This window comes from Tachyglossus aculeatus, chromosome 7 (genome assembly GCF_015852505.1).
Source record: "Tachyglossus aculeatus isolate mTacAcu1 chromosome 7, mTacAcu1.pri, whole genome shotgun sequence".
NCBI lineage: Eukaryota > Metazoa > Chordata > Mammalia > Monotremata > Tachyglossidae > Tachyglossus > Tachyglossus aculeatus.
In genome coordinates this window covers 54,142,313-54,167,124 of record NC_052072.1, presented here as the reverse complement: position 1 = coordinate 54,167,124, position 24,812 = coordinate 54,142,313, and the positions used below count along the sequence as shown (strand labels likewise).

The 24,812-nt window shown below is 44.8% G+C and overlaps 1 protein-coding gene across 1 annotated transcript in view; it reads right to left on the bottom strand.

Annotated features, from left to right (window-relative positions):
- The window catches only part of UBE2F (ubiquitin conjugating enzyme E2 F (putative)), a 158,597-nt gene that overhangs the window by 14,975 nt on the left and 118,810 nt on the right, over positions 1 to 24,812 (bottom strand). The window contains exons 8-9 of the mRNA XM_038749771.1: positions 16,228 to 16,260; positions 12,218 to 12,280 (exon numbers count right to left, since the gene is read on the bottom strand). Of these exons, the coding sequence (XP_038605699.1) occupies positions 12,218 to 12,280; positions 16,228 to 16,260 (96 nt within the window). The remainder of the gene's footprint in view (positions 1 to 12,217; positions 12,281 to 16,227; positions 16,261 to 24,812) is intronic.

The following is a 24,812-nucleotide window of genomic DNA, read 5'->3' as shown; positions in this document are numbered from 1 at the left end:
AAATTATTTCTTACTAGAAGTCAAATACAAGTGCCATGGGAGTGCTTTTTGGTTGTTTTTAAGTGCTTACCTCACACTTGACTGTACTAAGTGCTGGGGTAGATACGAGATAATCATATCAGACACAGTCCCTTTTGCATATGGAGCTCAGAGTCTAAGTAAAAGGAAAGAGGGTTTAATCCCCATTTTACAGGTGAGATAATTGAGGAACAGAGATGTTAAGTGAATCACCCAATGTCACACAGCAGACAAGTGGCAGAGTTACCAATCTGGACTCCCCCTCTAGACTGTAAGCTTGTTGTGGGCAGGGAACATGTCTACCAATTGTGTTGTCTGGTACTCTCCCAAGCATTTAGTAGAGTGTACTGCACATAGTAGTGCTCAATAAATATGATTAATTGATTGGATTGGATTCTCCCAAGCATGTAGTACACTGCTCTGCAATAATAATAATGATGTCATTTGTTAAGTGCTTACCATGTGCCAAGCACTGCACATATAATAAGCACTCAATAAATACCATCAATACTAATAATGAACTCGATTAACACCCACCACTGGCACGGAACACCCACCACTGGCACATTGGCCTGTGGCTCAGAGTTCAAAGCCAGAGAGATGATGTCAGTGTGGTTACCAGCCTGGTGCAGAAAGGGCTAAAAGGTATTCCCAACTGTGCTTTCTGCCAGACTTCTTAAAGTGAAGACTGGTGTGGATGTAGGGAGCTGAGGTGAAAAGCCCTATAATTATCTGCATGAACACAGCCTTTCCATTGGCTGGAGAAAGAAGACACATCTTTGCACCTGATAATCTTTAAATACAAGAGACCACCTTTGTGGGGGGATCTGGGTGCTTCTGAATGTAAAAGTAAGCTGTTCTCCCATTTCCATCTACATTCTCATGCCACCTGCATTCTCATCCAGAAGATGGCTATGCTTTGAGATTTCTGTTTTACATAATACACAGTTTACATTTTAGGGAAATAATGTTTCCCAGACAGATAGGACTTTCTATGTTCTAAGGAATTCACTTTTTCAGAATACAGTAGCTTTTCCTCATATATTTGAGCCCAATACCCAGCTCAATTTTTCACTAGGTGATTGGTGTCAAAATCAATATAGTAACTAAAGAAAAGAAAAACCCAGTTCATTACTGCTTGTGAATTTGATAAAGGCTAATTAGGAAAACATTACCAGTATGCATTAAATTAGTATGCTTCTTGCCTACTCATCAACTTGCGTCACTTGATCTTGGTTTTTTTCCATAAAGATCTTGAGTCATAGGAACATATAATTACACTGAATGTGAAACTTTAACTACAATTATTGATCTGGGAAAACAAAATCTCTGATTTTGAGGGATTCACTGCGATCAGTTTCTTTTGGATATGAGCAGAAGCTTCTAATTCTGTTCTACTATTATCAAGGTAGCAAAACTTCATATTTTTCCTTAAACTAATGGATAGCCAGGTCTATAGAGTAAAACATACTTACATGTATCATAATAAAAATAATCACGGTATCTGTTAATCAATGAATGGAATTTATCGAGTGCCTACTTTCTGCCAAGCACTGGGGTAGATACAAGATAATCCAGTCAAACACATCCCTTCCAACACTAGAAGGAAGAATAGGCATTGGATCTTACTGATGACGAAACAGAGGTGCATAAAAATTAAGTGACTTGTCCAAGGTCACACAACAAGCAAGTTGCAGAGCCAAGATTAGACCTCACGTCCTCTGAATCCCAGGCCTGGGATCTTGCTAGTAGACCACACTGCTTCTTATTCTACACCCAAGCAAATATACCACCCCTTCAGCAGCTGGCTTGCTTGACACTTGTGATTATTATTTATGCAGCATATATTTTTCAAAGGTATGATTGACATAATTTGTTTGGATCACTAATGATAATTACAACAATTTAAATAGTGCTTGAAGTTAGAGAGAAAGAGGAAACAGGTGATTTGAGCACTATTTTATGCATAAGTAAGGAAGGGGGATGGTCTTGGTCCATAAAAAGAAGTGAGGTGGCATTATCTCCATCCCACATCACTTCAAGCACTAAGCCTAGTTGATTTTGGTTATTTTACTGTCTCTTGGGAGACTTTCAAGACAGATTTGCTGACTACTGGCAGTTAGTGATTAGAGTCCAAAGTTTGAGACAGAGCAAGTGTTCACTCTATCTTCAGACTATACGTCACCACCTTGACCCTCCCCACATACACAAAGTCTGAAACTCTTAAACTTCCCCTTCCAATCAAGAAATTCCTCAAACAATGATATTTATTGAGCGCTTAGTCAGCCAGCCTGTAGTATTTACTGAGTGCTTATTGTGTGCAGAGCACTGTATTAAGAGCTTGGGAGAGTACAGTATAACAATATAATGGACACAGTCCCTGCCCGCAATGAATTTACAGTCTAGAGGGGGACGCAGACATCCATTCCCTGTCACAGACCATGTTGCTTGCATTCTCTAGTGTCACATGCCGATCAGATAGTAATAATAATTGTGGTGTTTGTTAAGCGCTTACTGGGTGCAGTGCACTCTACTAAGCACTTGGGAGAGTACAATATAAAAGACTTGGTAGAAACGTTTCCTACCTAGAGTAAGCTTACAGTCTGGAAGGGGAGATTACAGATATGTACATAAGTGCTGAGGGGCCAAGGGTGGGGTGAATAGAGGGTACAGATTCAAGTGCAGGGATGATGCAGAAGGGAAAGGGAATAGGGGAAATGAGGGCTTAGTCAGGGAACACCTCTTGCAGGAGAAGTGATTTTAATAAGATTTTGAAGATGGTCATCTGTTGGCTATGAAGGGAGAGAATGTTCCAGGGCAAGAGGTAGGACATTGATAAGGGGGTGGAGGTGAGATAGGTAAGATCGAGGTACCGTGAGTAGGTTGGCTTTAGAGGAATGAAGTGATTAAACAGTAATCAATCAACAGTATTTATTGAGTGCTTACTATGTGCAGAGCACTGTTCTGAGTGTTTGGTAGAGTACAGTACAACAGAATTAGCAGACACATTCCAGAAACCAAAAATCAAAACATCATAATCATGCCAGAGAATCAGAGTGGCCTAGTGGAAAGACCACAAGTCTGGAAGTCAGAGGATCTGGGTTCTCATCCCAGCTCTGCCAATTGCTTCTATGTAACCTTGGGGAAGTCACTTAATTTCTCTATGCCTCAATCTCCTCAACTGTAAAAGGGGGATTAAATATGCTGTTCTTTCCGCTACTTAGACTGTGTGTCTCATGTGGGATAGGGACTGTGTCCAACCTGATTAATTTGTATCTATCACAGTTCTTAGAACAGCAGTTGACAAATAATAAGCGCCTCATACCAAAAAAAAAAAGAAAAAAGAGAGAAAGGCTCAAAAAGAAGCTCATTGTGGGCAGGCAACATGCTTGATAATTCTGCTGTACTGCACTCTCCTAAGTGCTCAGAACAGTGTTCTGCACATAGTAAGTATTCAATAAATGCAACTGATTGACTGACTAATTATGAAGATGCTGTTATTCACTTATGACATGGGTCTGGAGACTTGAATAATTATAAAGCTGGGTGACTATAAACCAGCATGGCTTAGGGGAAAGAGCAGGGGCCTGGTAGTTAGAGAGCCTGGTTTATAATCCTGGCTCTGCCACTTGTCTGCTGTATGACCTTGTGATTGTCACTTCACCTCTCTGGGCATCAGTTACCTGTAAGATTGGGATTGAGACTGTGATATGAGGGACAGGGATTGTGTCCAACCTATGTTGCATCAACTCCAGTGCTTAGTACAGTGCCGGGTCCACAATAAGCACTTAAGAAATACCATTAAAAAAACAAAAGAAAATCACTTTTCAAGTGTTGTACATTAAAAATAAGCCTAAAGCAGGCTGAGGTAATGAACCAGGCTTTATTGGAAATTCAGACACTACCAAAGATTTTCTTCGATGAACACACTGAATGCTATCAAAGCACCATAATATCCAATGATCTAGAAATAAACGAACAGACCAAGATCATCTGACTGAAGACTTACAGACTAGAAACCTCACGGCATCTAGTTTCCAGCCAAACCTGAGATCTATGGAGTTGTTGTAATGACCAACTCTGGCTGTGAAACCTGGGCCGATCCAAAGGTCTGGTCTCAAGTGAGCAGCCCATCATCATCACCTGTGTGTGTCAATACATCATCAAATGGCGAGACAGACTTAGCGACACCAGCTATAGGTTCACCAGCATCATAGCAACGCTTATTCCATCATCTCTATGCTGGCCAAAACCTTGGCAGGAGAACTGATGAAAGTAGGCTACCAACAGCTGCTATTTAATGAGCTAAAATGTTTGTGTTGGAGAAATGGAGTGGAGGAGTGAGTGGTGATAGAGGGTGCGGGGGTGGAGGGAGCAGGCATAAGTCAAAATGGCAGTAGTAATACTAGTAGCCTAAGTGTCAACTGGGGGCAATGCGATAAGACTAAACACTTGGGAAGTACAACATAAGCAAGGGATAGCCTTCCCTACCCTCAAGGAGCTTATACTCTAATGGGGGGAGATCGACAGAAAAGTGCCTAGTGAATGAGCCTAATAAATAATTGAATATGCAGCTGAATAAACATCAATCCTGAGGTTGCATATAAGTATATAAGTGCAAGAGGTGGCCAAAGATATGCCTTAAAACACAGTGAAGCAAACTTTAACAAACTGGTATTGCAGTGTACCACTGAGACACAAGAAGCGGACAGGGCTGGCAGGCAACAATCAGTAATGTGACAATCACAAACAGGTGACTGGTTTAGAAACCCAGAGGCAGAATCAAAAAAGGGTGTTAAGAATATGGCCCAGATGCTCGGACAACAAATGCAACAGTGCGACGAAGGACAAGCCTTATATATACATGGAATATATACGAATGAGTAGCGCTCTGGACTAATGGAAAAAAAGCACTGGCCTGGGAGTCAGAGAAACTGTGTCCTAATCCTGACTCTGCCACTTGTCTTCTGGGTGACCAGCACTTACCTTCACTGTGCCTCACTTTCCTCACCTGTTCAATGGAAATTCAATGCTACTCCCTCCTACTTAGACTCTGAGTCCCATGTAGGAGAGGGACTGTGTTCAACCTGATCACCTGGTATCTTAGACTGTAAGCTCGTTATGGGCAAGGGAACCTGACTGCTAATCCTGTCCTATTGTAATCTCCCAAGTGCTTACTACAGTGCTCTGTACATAGTAAGCACTCAATAAATAGCACTGATTGATTCATCTCTCCTAGCAATTAGAACGTGCTTGACAAAGCTTAACAAATACCATAACAGTAGTAATACCCATAATTATAACTGTTAGGCGTGCATTAGTCTTTTCAACCAAACACACTCAAAATGGATAAATCTCACTCTCTTTGGTATCACCGTCCAACCTGACGGACAGCTATTTTATAAGCCAGCTTTAAGACTAAGAAAAAACAGGCCATAGATTTTTTTTGTTTTTCTTTTTGTTATGGTTCCTGGCTTATGGCAAGATTCTGGGACTGTGGGGTGCAGAAGTAGCTTGAGAATCAACAAATCAGAGGGCTGCAGGCAAAATTGCACATACAAGGCAGAGAAATGAATGCCATCATCGTAAACATTTTCAGCAAAATACAGTTCACAAATAAGCCTTAGTGTAAAGTGGCACCCACTGCTCATTTTGGTTTTTCTTTTCAGTGGTGGGAAAGCAGTACCTGCAATTGTACTGCCCACAAAATGAAGAGCCTGAGGGAATGTGGACACCACAAAGAGAAAAGCCCAAACTTAACAACAACAATAATAATAATAATTGTAGCATTTGTTAAGTGCTTACTATGGGTCAGGCACTGTACTAAGCACAGGGGTGGATACAAGCAAATCAGATTGGACACTCCCTGTCTCATATGGGGCTCACAGTGTCAATCCCTATTTTACAGATGAGGTAACTAAGGCACAGAGAAGTGAAGTGACTTGCCCAAGGTCACCTTGCAAACAAGAGACAGAGCCAGGATTGGAACCCATGATCTTCTGATTCCTAGGCCCGTGTTCAATCCACTATGCCACGCTGCTTCCCAACTAAATGAACATTAACCTTAGGTCACTCAGGGTGCTGGGTTGGTTACATTAGTAACCTGGTCCAACAAATGTCTTCTTCTTTACAATGAAGCTTCAGATTTCTTTCCATAGACGTGTCTGCTCTTACTCTTTTGATGACCTTTTCTAGATACTGCTGGAGGGGACATCTTTACTACAACTCTCCCCAGTCATTATCTGTGTAAGCTTCAACTTGGCAATGCAATAGAGGCAGGAAAATTAACTGACATCTTTCTAAGCAAGCTAATGTACCCTACACCAAAGCACTAGGGAAAACATGGAAAACGGAGAAGCAGCAAGGCTTAGTGGAAAGAGCACGGGCCTGGGCTTCTCTTCGCCTCCATTATCTCCTTTGTAAAATGGGGATTCAGACTGTGAGCCCCATATGAGATATGGATTGTGTCCAACCTGGTGATCTTGTATCTCTACCCAGCACTTAGTACAGTACCTGGCTGTAAGCGCTTAACAAATACCATAAAAAAACCCTCCAAAACAACTCAAATTCAATAGAATGCATGCCGAAGTATTGGAGAATATGCAATGTCCCATAAAAACAGGCACTGCATTGCAAGACTGGAACTTTTTTTTTCTCTCGTCCTCCCTTCAAGGCCCTGAGAGCTCACCTCCTCCAGGAGGCCTTCCCAGACTGAGCCCCCTCCTTCCTCTCCCCCTCGTCCCCCTCTCCATCCCCCGTCTTACCTCCTTCCCTTCCCCACAGCACCTGTATATATGTATATATGTTTGTACATATTTATTACTCTATTTATTTATTTTACTTGTACATATCTATTCTATTTATTTTATTTTGTTAATATGTTTGGTTTTGTTCTCTGTCTCCCCCTTCTAGACTGTGAGCCCACTGTTGGGTAGGGACTGTCTCTATAGGTTGCCAACTTGTACTTCCCAAGCGCTTAGTACAGTGCTCTGCACATAGTAAGCGCTCAATAAATACGATTGATTGATTGACCCATCAATTTAAGTTCCTTACTTTGAGAGGAAAACACACTGGTTTTTTGAACAAAGAAGGGAAAATGAGGCTGAAATTTGGGGAACCTGTATGGGTCTAGTGGGACCCTGGCAGTTGCAGTGCCATTGCAGCTAGAAACAAAGAAGTAGGCTGTCCTCTAGAGATGGCTCTAGGAAACCCTAAATCAACCAATAATAGATAGAATTTACTGAGTGCTTACTTGGGTAGTACACTGGGCTAAGAGCTAGAGAGTGGGAATGTAAATACCAACTCTGTCATACTATACTCTCCAAAGTGCTTAGTACAGTCCTCTGAAGACAATAAGCACCCAGTAAGTACCACTGATTGGAGAACCTAGTTAGTGGAAATGATCATTGCTCTCGAGGAGTTTACAATTGTGTAAGGGAGGCAGACACTACAATAAATTACAGGTAGAAGGAAGCAGCATAGCCTAATACATAGAGAGGCCTGCAAGTCAGAAGGACCTGGGTTCTAATCCCAGTTCCACCACCTGTCTGCTGTGAGACAAGTCACTTCACTTCTCTCTGCCTCAGTTCCCACATCTGTAAAATGGGGATTAAGACTGTGAGTCCCATGTGGGACATGAACTATGTCCAACCTGATTAGCTTCTATCTACCCCCAGCTCTTTGAAAAGTGCCTGCCACACAGTAAGCGATTAAATACCATTTTAAAAAAAACAGCAAACAAGAGGACACAGTATGCACACAGAAAGTGGGCTGAGGGGATGTGAGTTCCCGAGTGCTTAGGTGATACGAAGTGCGTAAGTGAGATTTGGAAGGGAAAGAGGTTGTGGGGATGAGAGATTAATCCAGGAAGGGCTCCCCTCCACCCCACCTCACTCATGAAAGCTGAACCTCCTTCTTGCTAGTCACTAAACAGTCTCTAACCTTCCCTTTTCCAAAATCTCACAACCAACTCCCCACAACACACCTTCTCCTCCTCTCTCTGTAAAACTATCCTCTACCTGCACCAAGACCTCTATCTTTTGACCTTCTCTGCTTACCCCCAGACCACCATGCCCCGCTTGGACTCTCTTCAACCCACCCTCCCCTCAACTCTGGCCCATCCATCCAACTCAAATCCCATGCATCCTTCCCTTTTTGCCAATATAGCACCACCAACCCGCTGTCCTGGATTACTGCACGGTGTACTTCCACCACTCTTGTACACGAACCTTGGAGCACTTCTGGTGAACATCCTGCCACCAGGTGGACCTCATCAACTTCAAACATTCTCACCCTATGTAATTCCCCCCTTTTCTGTGCCCTACAACAATGGTAGTAGTAATAAGATTTATTACACATTTACTGGGTGCAGAGTACTGACCTAAGTGCTGGGAGAGAATCCACAGGTGGGAATTAGACAAGGACCCTGTCCCTCATGGGGCTCACCGTCTAAGAACATCACTTCTCCTCCCTGATGAACTACTAACACCCACTGCCACATCAACTATTTCTGATTTTTAATTCCCTTCTTAAATCCTTATGCCCCCACCTTCTCCTCCTCTCAGCCCTGATGACCTGGCCAACTCATTTACGGACCAAGTTGAGACCATCAGGCATAAACTCCGTAAAATCTCCCCCTCACCTCTCATCCCCTCTTATCCTGCTTGATCATGTCTCAAGAGGAGCTCTCCCACTTGCTTTCAAAATCTAACTCCTCCACCTGTGCCAATTCTTCCTCACTTGGAGATAGACATTAAAATAAATTATAGATTTGTACACGAAGTGCTGTGGGGCAAGTGTTCTTGTGCACTGCAGTCTACTGAGAGATGGGAAAATGTATAAACTTGGGAACTGGACTTAGGCCCTGAACAACAGAGGTGGTTGACACGATTCCTACCTTCGAGGAGTTTATAATCTAGTGATTCCTCCCTCTTTTAATCCCCATGTTAACAAACCGTGCTGGTTCTTTTTTCTTTACATCTCCCCTTCCTCCCCTTCTCCCCTTCCTTCCTTTCTCTCCTTCCACCCCTTCTGCTCCATCCGTTCTGCCATCTGCCTCCAGCCTCTCCCCCCTCTAATATATGATTCTCTCAGCTGCCTGGATCATTTTTCTAACATATTTTGCAGACATCTCCCAATCCTCACAAATGGTTGCTAATTCCTGCCCACATCAAGCAGAAATTCGTTATGGGCAGGGAGCATATCTGCTAATTCTGTGGTACTGTACTCTGCCAATCAGTCAGTATAGTGCTCTGCACATAGTAAGTACTCGATAAATACCACTGATTGATCGACTGGGCTTCAAACACTCCATCAACTCTCCCCCTTTCTCTTCACTCTTGTCCCATTCTACCTCTATGTGTACTCTTTACTCCTCTTTAGCAAACCTACTTATTGTGGTTAATTCTCATCTCTCTTGCCACTGAACTTGTGCTCCCACCATTCTCTCTGCCTGGAACTCCCTCCCCCTTCACCTTCAGGAGACCAATTCTCTCCATCTTCAAGGCCCTTCTGAAATCACATCTCCTCCAGGAGGCCTTCCCTGACTACTCTCTCACCTTCCCACCCTAACACTTCAGAACTTCTACGTTACCTAAGCACTGGGGTACTCCTCCGTCTCTCCCTACCCCGCAATCAACTTATATACACAGTTAAGGATTCACTGCTTCATTGTGTAAACTGTACACTTAGGAATAGTGAAGCAGAGAAGCAGCATGGCTTAGTAGATAGAGAACGGGCCTGGAAGTCAGAAGGACCTAAGTTCAAATCCCAGCTCTGCCAAATGTCTGCTGTGTGAACCTGGGCAAGTCATTTAACTTCTCTGGGCCTGTCTCCCCCTCTGAGAAGACTGAGCTTGTTGTGGACATGGAATATGTCTGTTGTACTGTACTCTCCTAAGTGCTTAGTACAGTGCTCTGCACACAGTAATCACTCAATAAATATGACTGACTGACTGCTCCTTGGGGCTCAACAAAGCATTTCAATTTTTCTGAGTATTTAAGGAAGTTTGCATGTGTGCTTCTGGATGAATGGGTATTTGACTGAAGCCTAAGTAATTAGGACAAGTAAGCTTTTTTCTTTGTCTTTCCTTTTGCATTAAAACTAAATTTTTGAGCCTCATACTTCTGTGGTGGTTTGAAGGTAGTTGGAGTGACCATTCCTTTTCCACCCTGACCTCTTCCACCATCCCATTCTACTGGATCACCGTTCTCCAATAGGACACATGGACGACAATTTCCATCCTGAGTGTGGAACCCAGCTTCTGGAGGTTTCGAAGACCTTAGCCCCTACTGATTCCCACCCAGGGCCCGGGATAAAATTTTCTTATTTCCTACAGCACAACCATAAATCCTCTGTATTGTTAGGATGAGAGAGATGCCAGTGACAGGCAACTGGTACTGTGTTGGCAGTTGGGAGGCTTTGGGATTATCACAACCCAATCAATAGTATTGATTGACCTTCCCTGTGGGAAGCAGCGTGTCCCAGTGAAAAGGCACAGGCCTGGGAGTCAGAGGACCTAGGCTCTAATCCCGGTTCCATCACTTGCTGCTTTGTGACCTTGGGCCAGTCACTTAATTTCTATGGGCCTGTTTCCTCATCTGCAAAATGGAGATTAAGACTGTGAACCTAGGTGGGACAGGTACTGCCTCAAACCTGACTATTTTGTATCTACCCCGGAGCTTAGTTCAGTGCTTGGCAAATAGTAAGCACTTAGCAATTACTATTATTATTACTGAGCACTTACTGTGTGCACAGCAATGTACTGAGTGCTTGGGAAGAGTACAATGCACAAGAGTAGGTATAGATGATCCTGCTCAAAAGGAGCTTACAGACTAGATAAGGAGATAGATTTAAAGCCAACATCAAAGTCCTGCAAATAGCAAATATGGTAGCCTAGCAGAAGATGAACTGAAACATGGACTGTGTGAGCAAACCCGTTTTTTCAGCTACATTTGCCTACTTGGATAAAACTAAAGGGTCACGTTGACACCTGAGGACTGCCATTTAACCAAATATATAATCTAGCAATCTAATTAGGCAGCTTGCTTCCTGGCTCTCTAGAATCCAATCTCTGGGTTCTTCATAAATTGCTACATACAAATGATTTGTCTACAGTTGTAGAATTTATTATGACAGCCCAAAGACCAGGTGCCCTGGATAAACTAGGAGGGAAAATGCCTTATTATTTATGGCTGGCTTGAAGTTTTCTCTTAGAGTTCTTCAGTGTTCAGTCTATACTTCACGCTGCTGCCCAGATCATCTTTGTGCAGAAATGCTCTGGGCATGTTACTCCCCTCCTCAAAAACCTCCAGTGGTTATCAGTCCACCTACGCATGAAGCAAAAACTCCTCACTCTCGGCTTCAAGGCTGTCCATCACCTCGCCCCCTCCTACCTCACCTCCCTTCTCTCCTTCTACAGCCCAGCCCACACCCTCCGCTCCTCTGCCACTAACCTCCTCACTGTACCTCGTTCTCACCTGTCCCGCCGTCGACCCCCAGCCAACGTCTTCCCCCTGGCCTGGAATGCCCTCCCTCCACACATCTGTCAAGCTAGCTATCTTCCTCCCTTCAAAGCCCTACTGAGAGCTCCCCTCCTCCAGGAGGCCTTCCCAGACTGAGCCTCTCTTCCTCTCCTCCTCCTCCCCATCCCCCCCACCCTACCTCCTTCCCCTCCCCACAGCACCTGTATATATGTTTGTACAGTTTTATAACTCTATTTTACTTGTACATATTTACTATTCTATTTATTTTGTTAATGATGTACATCTAGCTATACTTCTATCTATTCTGATGACTTGACACCTGTCCACATGTTTTGTTTTGTTGTCTGTCTCCCCCTTCTAGACTGTGAGCCCATTGTTGGGTAGGTGCCGTCTCTATATGTTGCCAACTTATACTTCCCAAGCGCTTAGTACAGTGCTCTGCACACAGTAAGCGCTCAATAAATACAACAATGAATGTTGTGAAGAACGTAATTAAGCAGGTTCTAAATAGAGAAGATTGATTAGCCTGCTTGTAATACGCTGTGCTGAGTTTCCATGAAAAATTAGAATGTAACATCACTATAACCCTAAATGTGCTTTCTTGAACTCTCTCAGAACTCAGGCTCGCTCTTAAATAAAAGGATATATTTAGAAATGACAAGCTACACAGATCTATTCTTAAAGGTAAGAAGAAACCGATTCAAAGACTGACTCACCTTGTCACGCATGTGGTGTTCTGCAGCCTCAATATTCAAAGGATCATCAAAATTTAAAAGATCCTGAAAAACACAAGACATTTGACAGAAATCATTTCAGAAGTCTTATTTTCTGGCTTCTTATGCTGCAGGGGTTACTATGGAGTTGGTAGGAGGGAAAAGAGAAATTGTGTGAGGGTGAAACTACTTGAACAGTTAACACTAATTTGGAAAGGTCATATTGTGCCACCTTCACAGCACTGTGCACAGTGGCAATCTTTTCAAAGGATATGGAATAAAAAGGCTGATGCTACACTTAACACAAGATAGGTCACGTTCACAGCAATGTTCATTTCTTCAGTTGAAGCGGAAGCTAAGAAAATGCTGTGAACTTCTGGCAACAACTCCAACTGTGGAGACGGAAAAGCTGCCAGTGGGTGCTGGGAGTGGAAGTGTGTCACTGCAGCGAAAGTACTCTGCAAATGCATTTCAGGCCCCCAGACTCACCCTGTATGACCAAATTTAGCACTTGCTTTCATTAAAATAAGCGCCAATCCCAGCTGGCATTCGTTTGTTATAATGTGGCTGGCAAGTCCAACTCACGGTCTGCCGATGGTGTCAGCCCACAGGTAGAGGGGGCCGGGGCAGAAGAAATCATCAACAGAGCTGCCCCTTCTTCGCCTGTGCCAGTAGCCCTGCTCCAGGCTGAGGGTGGGTGCTGGTGCTGCTCCAGAACTGGGGCAACCATCCCCAGAGAGCTACTCTGGGCACACAATTCCCATAAGGCTTTGGGGTAGAGGTCCAGGAGGTGGGTGATAGCCTTGTGACCAGAGGTAAGGGAGGGGCGTTCTTACTTGTCTCTCTCTTTGAGGCTCTCCCTTTCTGTGTCACCCTTCCTTCCTCTCCAAGCCAATGTCCTTGCCCCCAACAAAAACTCCTCTTATGAACATTGCTTAAATTACCCAGTTCTGGTCTAACTTCCTTTCCTTTGGTGATAGTCACTAACGATTCATGAGATTGCTAACGATTTGACAGACAAGAAGCAGTGTGGCCTAGTGGATAGACAGCATGGGCCTGGGAGTCAGAAGGACCTGGATTCTAGTCACGGCTCTACCACTTCTCTGCCAGGTGACCTGGGCAAGTCGCTTCATTTCTCTGGGCCTCAATTACCTCAACTGGAAAATGGGGATGAAAAAAACTGTGAGCCCCATGTGGGACATGGACAGCATCCAATGTAACTAGCTAGTATTTACTCTAGCGTTTAGTACAGTGACTGGCGTATAGTGTGCACCTAACAAATACCATAAAAAAGATGTGCTTGGATCATAACTATGAATTCTATTTTACTCTTCCAATTGCTCACTGCAGTGCTCTGCACACAGGAGACCCTCAACAAATACTACTTACTGATTTACAAGTAATCTGAAGCTATTTTAATGTGCCCTGTCTACAAATGCATAACCACCCATAGTAACCCATCCACAGTATGGAATTTGAAAGGCTTGCCTAATAAGTATTAAAATAACAATTTTCATTTAAAACTAGGAACTGGAGTCACTTAAACATATGGATTGAGCAGTTCAGAAAAAGTATAAGAAATGCATAAAACCACCCATTAATCAAAAAAGTGTCCAGAGTTAACAGATTATGAAAGTTATGACAAAAGGCAAAAAAGTTATTTCATTTAAGTGAAGACATAAGATCCTTTCTTAGCTGTCTCTACCTGGAAATGGAACCCCCAAATTATCTGCCAAAAATTGGTTCTTTTTGATTCAAGTAATCTGAAAATAGGATTCATTTTCTAACTGGCTGAGAAAAGGGGGTAATAAAACAAACGGGGAGATGTCCTGAGCTTCTCATTTTGATAGGGAAGGATCCCAACTGAGCACCGTGGCCAAGGGGCTGAGGCCAAAGGTGATGGTTGGGCTGCACTGCTTATCGGTGTCTGGGTCTTCATGGTGCCCCATAGTGTGCCCCCTGACTATTTATGGAATAGGCTGGGATTGTTAAGATGATGCCAACTGGGTTGGTAATCAGTGCTCTGCCCCATGCCCACTGAAACAAAAGAATTTATGGAATTGGCTAGGATTTTAAAACTGATGCTAATTAACTTGGTTAGTAATTAGCGATCTATCGTGACTCTGGGCATTTGAGCTGAGAAATGATAGGGTAAGCCTTGGCAGGGATGAGGTTGCCATTTTTCCTGGTTATCTTGGGGCGCTTGGAGTAGTAGATTGGGGCAACCAGGAATTTTCATCAGAGAAACACATTTCCCAGAGGACTCTTGCCCTAGGCAAACCCAGCCAGTGAACTCGTTCAATCCATTCTATGTCCTTTCTTGCAGTTGGGCTGCAGGGAGACATATTTGTGGACTTTCTTGGGTGGGGATGATGGGGGAACCCCTCATATTCAGATTGCATATTCTTCATTGGAAGGAGAGATGCATTATTTTGGGGATGATTTTTCACAAAATTAGCCTTGACTACCAAAAATATTCAAAACCTTCTCTTTAGAGATGGACAGTCAGGTCACTGAAATTCCTTTTTCTGTTCCAGGAACATATATCAAAATGCAATTTTATTTTCAAAGCATGGAAAAATCTGTGCTTTAAAAAAAAAACTACTTCGGCTTAATCTGCCTGCAGCTGGATAATGATGTTCACTTTTGGCCTCAGGGTGGTCGCTACGATCAAGAATATCTGTGGTTAGTGGAATACTCCTAGATAGCCCATTTGTCTTGGGCTGAGAAGGTGGCAAGTTCATTGAAACAAGAAAAAGGTTTTCCTTTCATGGAAGTCCCAAACTCTCCAGGGTTCTGGACACTAGAGTTGGAACCAAGGAAAACTCTTTTAGTCTGTTCCCTTGGTCCCCTCTTGAGAGTGCCATCTTAAACCAAGTGATTTCAACTGGCTGCCAAGCAGCAGAGAATCAGTCCATTTTTCCATTTTTTTTCCCCAGTTTTCTCTATCAGCATTCTAGAACTAAGAGGGAGTCATTCATTCATTCAAATGTATTTATTGAGCGCTTACTGTGTGCAGAGCACTGTACTAAGCGCTTGGGAAGTACAAGCTGGCAACATATAGAGAGGGTCCCTACCTAACAGTGGGCTCACAGTCTAGAAGGGGGAGACAGAGAACAAAACATATTAACAAAATAAAATAAATAGAATAAATATATACAAGTAAAATGAATAGAGTAATAAATCTGTACAAACATATATACAGGTGCAGTGGGGAGGGGAAGGAGGTCGGGCGGGGGGGATGGGGAGGAGGAGAGGAAAAGGGGCTCAGTCTGGGAAGGTCTCCTGGAGGAGGGGAGCTCTCAGAAGGGCTTTGAAGGGAGGAAGATAGCTAGCTTGGCGGATGTGCGGAGGGAGGGCATTCCAGGCCGGGATGACGTGGGCCGGGGATCGACAGTGGGACAGGCGAGAACGAGGCACGGTGAGGAGATTAGCAGAAGAGGAGCGGAGGGTGTGGGCTGGGCTGTAGAAGGAGAGAAAGGAGGTGAGGTAGGAGGGGGCGAGGTGATGGAGAGCCTTGAAGCTGAGGGTGAGGAGTTTTTGCCTGATGTGTAAGTTGACTGGTAGCCACTGGAGATTTTTGAGGAGGGGAGTAACATGCCCAGAGCCTTTCTGGACAAAGACGATCCAGGCAGCGGCATGAAGTATGAAGTGGGGAAAGACAGGACGATGGGAGATCAGAGAGGAGGCTGATGCAGTAATCCAGACGGGATAGGATGAGAGCTTGAACGAGCAGGGTAGCGGTTTGGATGGAGAGGAAAGGGCGGATCTTGGTGATGTTGCGGAGGTGAGACTGGCAGGTTTCGGTGACGGATTGGATGTGAGGGGTGAACGAGACAGCGGAGTCGAGGATGACACCAAGTTTGCGGGCTTGTGAGACGGGAAGAATGGTAGTGCCATCAACAGTGATGGGAAAGTCAGGGAGAAGGCAGGGTTTGGGAGGGAAGATAAGGATTTCAGTCCTGGACATGTTGAGTTTTTAACACCAATTGCTGTTACATTCTTATACTTACAGTGAATAATGAGTTTAATCCCCAGACCACATCCTGAAAAGAAAACAAACAAAAAAAGATTCAGGCTTGGATGTTTTATATATGCATTGATGATGCTTCTTTGAAATGGTAAAATAAGAAAAAGAATGGAGCTGTTACACCAAATACAATGGACTGTCCATGGCAGGTAAGGCTAAGGCAAACACTACAGGTCTGATATGATAAGCACTGAGCCACCTATATAGATAGATCTCATGATTTAGATTTAGGAGGGAACTCTTGAGTCTGAGCGGTTTCCCCACCCCCAGCAAACCTGAAGTGAACAACCTGACCTCTTAATAATAATAATAATAATAGCGGTATTTGTTAAGTGCTTAATATGTGCCAGGCACTGTACTAAGCACTGGGGTAGATGCAAGGTAATCCAGTTGGACACAGTCCTTGTCAGCTCACAGTCTTAAATCCCCATTTTACAGATGAGGTAACTGAGGCACAGACAAGTGAAGTGACTCGCCCAAAGTCACAAAGCAGACAAGTGGCAGAGCTAGGATTAGAACTCAGGTCCTTCTGACTCCCAGGTACACGCTCTATCCACTAGTCCATAGACCCCCACCACCCCCAACCCCTGACTCCCACACTCAACAGCTACCACACTGCAGCTGTCTACTTACTTGGGAAACAGCTATGGAGTAGGGTGGAGGTGCAAGCTCAGGTTTTGAGGGGTCAGGGATTGAGGGGATCTTGATGAGCATTCCACAGGGTTTGATTGAGGGGTGAGAATAAAACAACCCCACCCTGAATGATCCAGGCTGCATCCTCAACTAGTCCACTTTCAGATAAACCAACACACTGGCCAACGACTTGTAATGAAGGAGTTATTTGGTGGCTGGCTGAAGGTGGATGGGTAACTATTAGCATCGAATGTACTGCTTACCACTGGCTTTAAGGCCCTCGATAGGCTCTCCCACTATGCCTCACCGTGCTGTCCTCACCCCTCACTCCTCTAAAGCCTTCATTAGAGAAGCAGTGTGGCTTAGTGGAAAAAGCACGGGCTTGGGAGTTAGAGATCATGGGTTCTAATCCCGACTCCACCACTTGTCAGCTGTGTGACTTTGGGCAAATCACTTAACTTCTCTGTGCCTCAGTTACTTCATCTGTAAAATGCGGATCTAGACTTGTGAGCCCCAAGTGGGACAACATGATAACCTTGTATCTAACCCAGCGCTTAGAACAATGCTTTGCACACAGTAAGTGCTTAACAAATACCATCATTATTATTATATGACAGACTACCACTCTCCCCATCTACAAATCAATCAACAGTGTTTGTTGAGAGCTTACTGTGTGCAGAGCACTGTACTAAATGCTTGGAGATTGCAATACAACAGAGTTGACTGACACATTCCCTGTCCAGCAGATGCTTACCGACTAGATGGGGAGGCAGACATCAAAACAAATTATGGATATGTATGTAAGTACTGTGGAACTGAGGGCAGCTTGAATATCAAATGCTTAAAGGGTGTAGATCTAAGCGCACAGGTGACACAGAGGGAGAGGGAGTGGGGGAAATGAGGACTGGCTTGGTAAAGGTTTCTTGGGAGGAGATAATAATGTTGGTATTTGTTAAGCACTTACTTTGTGCAAAGCACTGTTCTAAGCACTGGGGAGGATATAAGGTAATCAAGGTTGTCCCACGTGGGGCTCACAGTCTTAATCCCCATTTTACAGATGAGGAAACTGAGGCACAGAAGTTAAGTGACTTACCCAAAGTCACACAGCTGACAAGTGATGGAGCAGGGATTAGAACCCATGACCTCTGACTCCCAAGCCCAGGCCCTTTCCACTGAGCCACGCTGCTTCTTTTAATAAGGCTTTGAAGGTGGGGAGAAAGGTGGTCTGCGTGGCTCAGTGGAAAGAGCACAGCACTTAGTACAGTGCTTTAAAGGAGTCTTTTCTTGGTGCAAAGGCAGATAGGCAACCATCCTTCCTGTCTCACAAGCCCACAACCCTGATGTCATCCTTGACTCCTCTCTCTCATTCACCCCACAAATCCAATTCATTACCAAATTCTGCCGGTCTCACCTTCACAATATCGCCAAAATCCGCCCTTTCGTCTCCATCCAAACAGTTAGTACAATCACTCATCCTAACCCAACTGGATTACTGTATCAGACTCCTTTCTGGCCTCCCTACTTCCTGCCTCTCCCCACTTCAGTCCATACTTTCCTCTGCTGTCTGGATTATCTTTCTACAGAAAGTTCGGAACATGTCACCCCCCTCCTCAAAAATCTCCAGTCAACCTCCGTATCTAACAAAAGCTCCTCACTATTGCCTTCACAGCTCTCCATCACCGTCCCTCTTCTTACCTCACCTCCCTTCTCTCCTTCTACATCCCAGCCCACACAATCCACTCCTCTGGTGCTAACCTTCTCACTGTGCCTCAATCTTTCCTGTCCTGCTGTCAACCCCGGCCCATTCCCCCTTCTAGACTGTGAGCCCGCTGTTGGGTAGGGACCATCTCTATATGTTGCCAACTTGTACTTCCCAAGTGCTTAGTACAGTGCTCTGCATACAGTAAGCGCTCAATAAATACCATTGAATGAATGAATGAATGAATAGGAGAGTACAGTATGACAATAAAACATCGAGTCTACTGTCTATAGGGGGAAATGGACATTAATATAAATAAGCAAATTACAGATGGGTACATAAGTGCTGTGGGGCTGGGAGGGGGATGAATAAAGGGAGCAATAAGCCATTGTTTGATTGGCTAAAGACTTGAGCAACAAGCGACCCTTGGTCATGGAATTGGCCAATGGGCAGGGGGAACAGGCACATGAGTACTTTCCCCACCCTGTGGGCTCTTGTGATGATCAGAATGTCACTGTTTATTGTGATATTGTACTTTCCCAAGCACTTAGTACAGTGTTGTACACACAATAGGTGCTCAATAAATGCAACAATGAATTCACCTGTTCTAAGGCCAGGGGCACCGAGAACAGTCTGCGTCTCCATTCTCCTTAGTCAGGCCTGTTTCTCCAACCCCCCAACCTAACTTCACTAGCAAGTGGTTGGCCGAAATCAACCAACCAATTGGCTCAAGCAATGGAAGGGAAGGGAAGGAGGGGAGAAAGACTGCAGGAGAGAGATGAGGGGGAAAAAAAAGGGGGAGATGGTGGTGGAAGGCGAAGGGGTAGGGACCATCTCTATATGTTGCCAACTTGTACTTCCCAAGTGCTTAGTGAGGCCCAGGGCTGCAAGGGGAACAGGATTGTCGCAGAAACTACAGTGACAGAGGGATATCATATCTGCTATCTTGAGGATACTCTGTAAACCAGTTCATCAGCTGCCATCGGATCACCCCTGTAGCTTGTTCTATAACATTCACACACAATCTGGTAGTGAGGATGTTTACTTCAAAGAAAAACTCATTAGAACTACAACACCCCTCATCTATTCTTCAATAGTGAAATTGCAATGGCAATACTCTTGGGGGAAGGACACATATTTGGCCATTAGTTTCCAACAGTTCCCCGGTCCTTGCAGGTGTCTCCGTTGTAGAGGTATCAACTTCCTCCAAAATCCTTCAGAGACTCTCTGCATAGTCCTAACCCTCTATCAAAACCACCAGGTCTAGGGTTAATGAAGCAAGTACAGAAGCATCATCTACATGGTTTTTTTCAATGGTGTGGGGAGCTAATGCTAATTTACTGCACTGTCACCCTCCCTCCCACAGACCAGCCTAATCCTTTCTCATATTTGATGTTTTGGAGAAATGATTAACAGTATTTGAGCACTTAATATGTGCACAGCAATGGACTAAGCACTTGGGCATAGACTACAAGGGAGTCAGTAGCTGCACTCAAGCAGAGTCCAGTCTAGCGGGGAGACAAACGCTAAAATAAATTACAGGTGGGAGGAAGCAATAACTGGAAAGATATGTGCCTATGTGTGGGTTGTGAGTAAATCAATAGGTTTGCTTCCTCTTTGTGAAGGCCAAAAAGACACTCCTGACCTGCAACTTGGGTTACCTGTGGGTAAAGACCATCCCAGATTTTGATTTGTGGGTGGGGACCCCTAAATCGTTGGAAAACCCAAATGAAAAACTACTTGATTTGTAGCTGAGACTGTCATTACCAAGAAACAAAACCATATTTTGTCAGGTTTCTTGTTAAAAGAAAAGAAAAAAAAAGGAGTTTTCAGTGAAAAACCCATCCTTCCATGATTTGAGTTTCTTATTTCCTTTCTAGAAAAATGGAAAATTCAGTCAATTACAGTTCATTTACTATTATTATCCCTATTATTATATGCACACTGGAAATACAATTACAGCACATTATCCCCCAAGCTTACCGATGCAAGAACACTTTGTCACAGCAGTTGATTAAAGAACAACTATGTTTAGGAAAACCTAGTTAACAAATGAAAATGCAAAACTGCTATTCCTTTTGATAATAAACATACCTTTATCTGAATAAATAAAATAGGGCTGCAAAACACTTGTAATTAAGTAGAACTACAAACTGGGGTATCCGAAGGAGAATAACTCACAGCATTATAGAGTTGCATAAATTCAGAAAGACTGAATAACACTTGAGAGTTTTTCCTGTAAATTTCTTTCCGTGCTTCTTCACTTTCAGGTGGAACTAAGTTATCAGCTATCATGTGATTGTTGTGTGATGCTCTTAACTTGGAAGCTTCCTTCCAGGAGGAAATGATGCACCATAAGAAGTGTCAGTGCTAAATCACATCTGGTTATTCTGCCTAACTGACCCTATATCTAAATTGCCCTGCCACAGATGGCATTTCTTTCCCAGAGTTCACTTTAAATAACAAATAACAAATCACTATTGGCTTCAAAGCTATCACCTTGCCCCTTCCTACCTCACCTCCCTTCTCTCCTTCTCACCTCCTCCTCACCGTCCCTCGTTCTCGACTGTCCCGCTGTTGAGCCCTGGCCCATGTCCTATCTCTGGCCTGGAATGCCCTCCCTCCACACATCCACCAAACTAGCTTTCTTCCTCCTTTCAAAGCCCTACTGAGAGCACACCTCCTCCAGGAGGCCTTCCCATACTGAGGCCCCCCCCAACTTTTCCTCTGCTCCTCCTCCCCTCCCCATTGCCCCCACTCTCTCCCTCTGCCCTACCCCTTTCCTCTCCCCACAGCACTTGTGTATATTTGTACATATTCATTACTCTATTTTTAAATGATGCATATATATATATAATATACAGAATATATATATTCTTATATATATAGAATTGTAGATATATATGTATATATATATATGTATATATATATATATTGTAGATATATACATATCTATTTTGATGGGATTGACGCCTGTCTACTTGTTTTGTTTGGTTGTCTGTCTCCCCCTTCTAGACCGTGAGTCCGTTGTTGGGCAGGGATTGTCTCTGTTGCCGAGATGTACTTCCCAAGCCTTTAGTACAGTGCTCTGCACACAGTAAGCGCTCAATAAATAAGACTGAATCAATGAACAAAGAGCTCTCTGCTCCACACTCAAGATGAGCTGAACCCATCTAATCATTTCTTTAACGTGGGACTTAAGCTCCAACCAACGTCACTTGGCTCACAGGGGCCTCCCAAGAAGGCAGCAGAAAAATGGGTGCCTCACTGACCCCACAAGCCTTTTCCTAAACATCAAGAACAATAATAATAATGATAATAGCAAAGATAATAATAATAACTATGGTATTTATTAAGTACACTATGTGCCAGGCACTGTACTAAGTGCTTGGGCAGATACAAGATAATTGGGCTGGTCACAGTCCATGTTCCAGGTGGGGCTCACTGTCTTAATTGATCCCCATTTTACAGTTGAGGAAACTGAGGCACAGAGAAGTGAAGTGACTTGCCCAAGGTCACACAGCAGACAAGAGGTAGAGCCTGGATTAGAAAACCAAATCCTTTGACTCCCAGGCTCTTTCCGCTAGGCCATGCGGTTTCTCCTGGAAATGGTTATGTGTGTGCACGCAAACACACACACATGCATACACATCCATCTCTCTCTCTCTCGTTTTCCCTTTCTCCGTCTTCCTCTCGCTCTCCCTGTCCCTTTTTACTGATGGCCAAATCTAGATCCTAAAGATGGGGGCTGGTGATTAGAAATGCAGCTGGGAACCAAGACAAGTTTTTAGTCCTAGGCTGGCACCTCAGCCACAGGCTTTATGCAGTCTGCTTTTCAAACTGCCTGGGTTTCCCAAAAAGCCAACCAACCTGTCCTCTATAAAAGTTACAAAGACATTTCAAAACCACTGTCACCTGTCATCCGGGGACGGGTTCGTTCAGTGATCGGCGAGGTGAGAGAAAGAGAGAGGGGCTGGGGACAGAAAGCCTGAGTTTTATATAAAACTTATTCCGCGAGGCGAATTGAATTTATATAATTGTTTAGGCGCAATGGATTGAACTTCCCTTTCGGGAGGAATATAATCAATTAGCAATATTAGAGCTTCCCTACAAGGGAGGAACACAATCATACATTAACCGCGTGTGGGTGAGGCGGCTAGCTCTCACCCATGTGCACTTCCCACTCGGGAAGAATCCACTTACTTTCCCACATGGGAAGAATTCATTACATTACCCGTGCACGTGGTGGGCGGCTAGCTCTCACAATGGGCTCTCCCTACATGGGAGAAATCCCCTCATGATTCCCATCAGCAGCGGGGTACCTGGGTCCCACCCACGAGACACTCACCCGTCCCGCGGCCCTTGCCTCAGTGTGTTGGTTCTGGTTGTAGAGCGGGCATCTGGCCTTCGGGGCAGGGAGAGACACGTGGGCTGCAGCTGCAGCGGCTGCTCCTGCGTGTCCTGGTGTTCTGACCCCGAAGGTCAGAGGTGACAGGTATTTATTGCCTGTGCCCCTAGGTCATTCCAGCTTCTGGCCTCAGTCTATCCAATCTATGCCCTCCCCCCCCCCCCCCCCCCACCCATCCCTAATTTGATTGGCACGGGGGCAAGGGACACCTTCTGTATTCCCAGCTTGGGCTGTCAATCTAGCAGATTTGGTCATGGGGGCGGTATCCCACCCTCACTTCCGAGTTCCGCCTGCTGGCTCAGGTGGTCACGAGATAGCTTTTGACCTTGAGAAGGCCGGTATCCAAGGGTCAACTTGGGAAAACCACCCAAAGAATGTCTACTAAAAAACGTCAAAAATTAAACCAAGAGGACAGGATCGATCAATCGTATTTACTCTCCCCACTTACGAAGTCTTATTGAAGGTCCATCTCCTCTAAGAGGTCTTCTCTTGGCTCCAATGGCTCATACTCTATCCTAATCCTCCTCGACCTCTCAGCTGCCTTCGACACTGTGGACCACCCCCTTCTCCTCAACACGCTATCCTACCTTGGCTTCACAGACTTCGTCCTCTCCTGGTTCTCCCCTTATCTCTCCGGTCATTCATTCTCAGTCTCTTTTGCAGGGTCCTCCTCCCCCTCCCATCCCCTTACTGTGGGGGTTCCCCAAGGTTCAGTGCTTGGTCGCCTTCTGTTCTCGATCTACACTCACTCCCTTGGTGACCTCATTCGCTCCCACGGCTTCAACTATCATCTCTACGCTGATGACACCCAGATCTACATCTCTGCCCCTGCTCTCTCCCCCTCTCTCCAGGCTCGCATCTCCACCTGCCTTCAGGACATCTCCATCTGGATGTCTGCCTGCCACCTAAAACTCAACATGTCCAAGACTGAACTCCTTGTCTTCCCTCCCAAACCCTGCCCTCTCCCTGACTTTCCCATCTCTGTGACGGCACTACCATCCTTCCCGTCTCACAAGCCTGCAACCTTGGTGTCATCCTCAACTCCGCTCTCTCGTTCACCCCTGCTCTCTCGTTCACCCCTCACATCCAAGCCGTCACCAAAACCTGCCGGTCTCAGCTCCACAACATTGCCCAGATCCGCCCTTTCCTCTCCATCCAAACCGCTACCCTGCTCGTTCAAGCTCTCATCCTATCCCGTCTGGACTACTGCACCAGCCTTCTCTCTGATCTTCCATCCTCGTGTCTCTCCCCACTTCAATCCATACTTCAAGCTGCTGCCTGGATTGTCTTTGTCCAGAAATGCTCTGGGCATGTTACTCCCCTCCTCAAAAATCTCCAGTGGCTACCAATCAATCTGCACATCAGGCAGAAACTCCTCACCCTAGGCTTCAAGGCTCTCCATCACTTCGGCCCCCTCCTACCTCTCCTTCCTTCTCTCCTTCTACAGCCCAGCCCGTACCCTCTGCTCCTCTGCCGCTATTCTCCTCACCGTGCCTCGTTCTCACCTGTCCCGCCATCGACCCCCGGCCCACATCATCCCCCGGGCCTGGAATGCCCTCCCTCTGCCCAGCCACCAAGCTAGCTCTCTTCTTCCCTTCAAGGCCCTACTGAGAGCTCACCTCCTCCAGGAGGCCTTCCCAGACTGAGCCCCTTCCTTCCTCTCCCCTTCGTCCCCTTCTCCATCCCCATCTTACCTCCTTCCCTTCCCCACAGCACCTGTATATATGTATATATGTTTGTACATATTTATTACTCTATTTACTTGTACATATCTATTCTATTTATTTTATTTTGTTAGTATGTTTGGTTTTGTTCTCTGTCTCCCCCT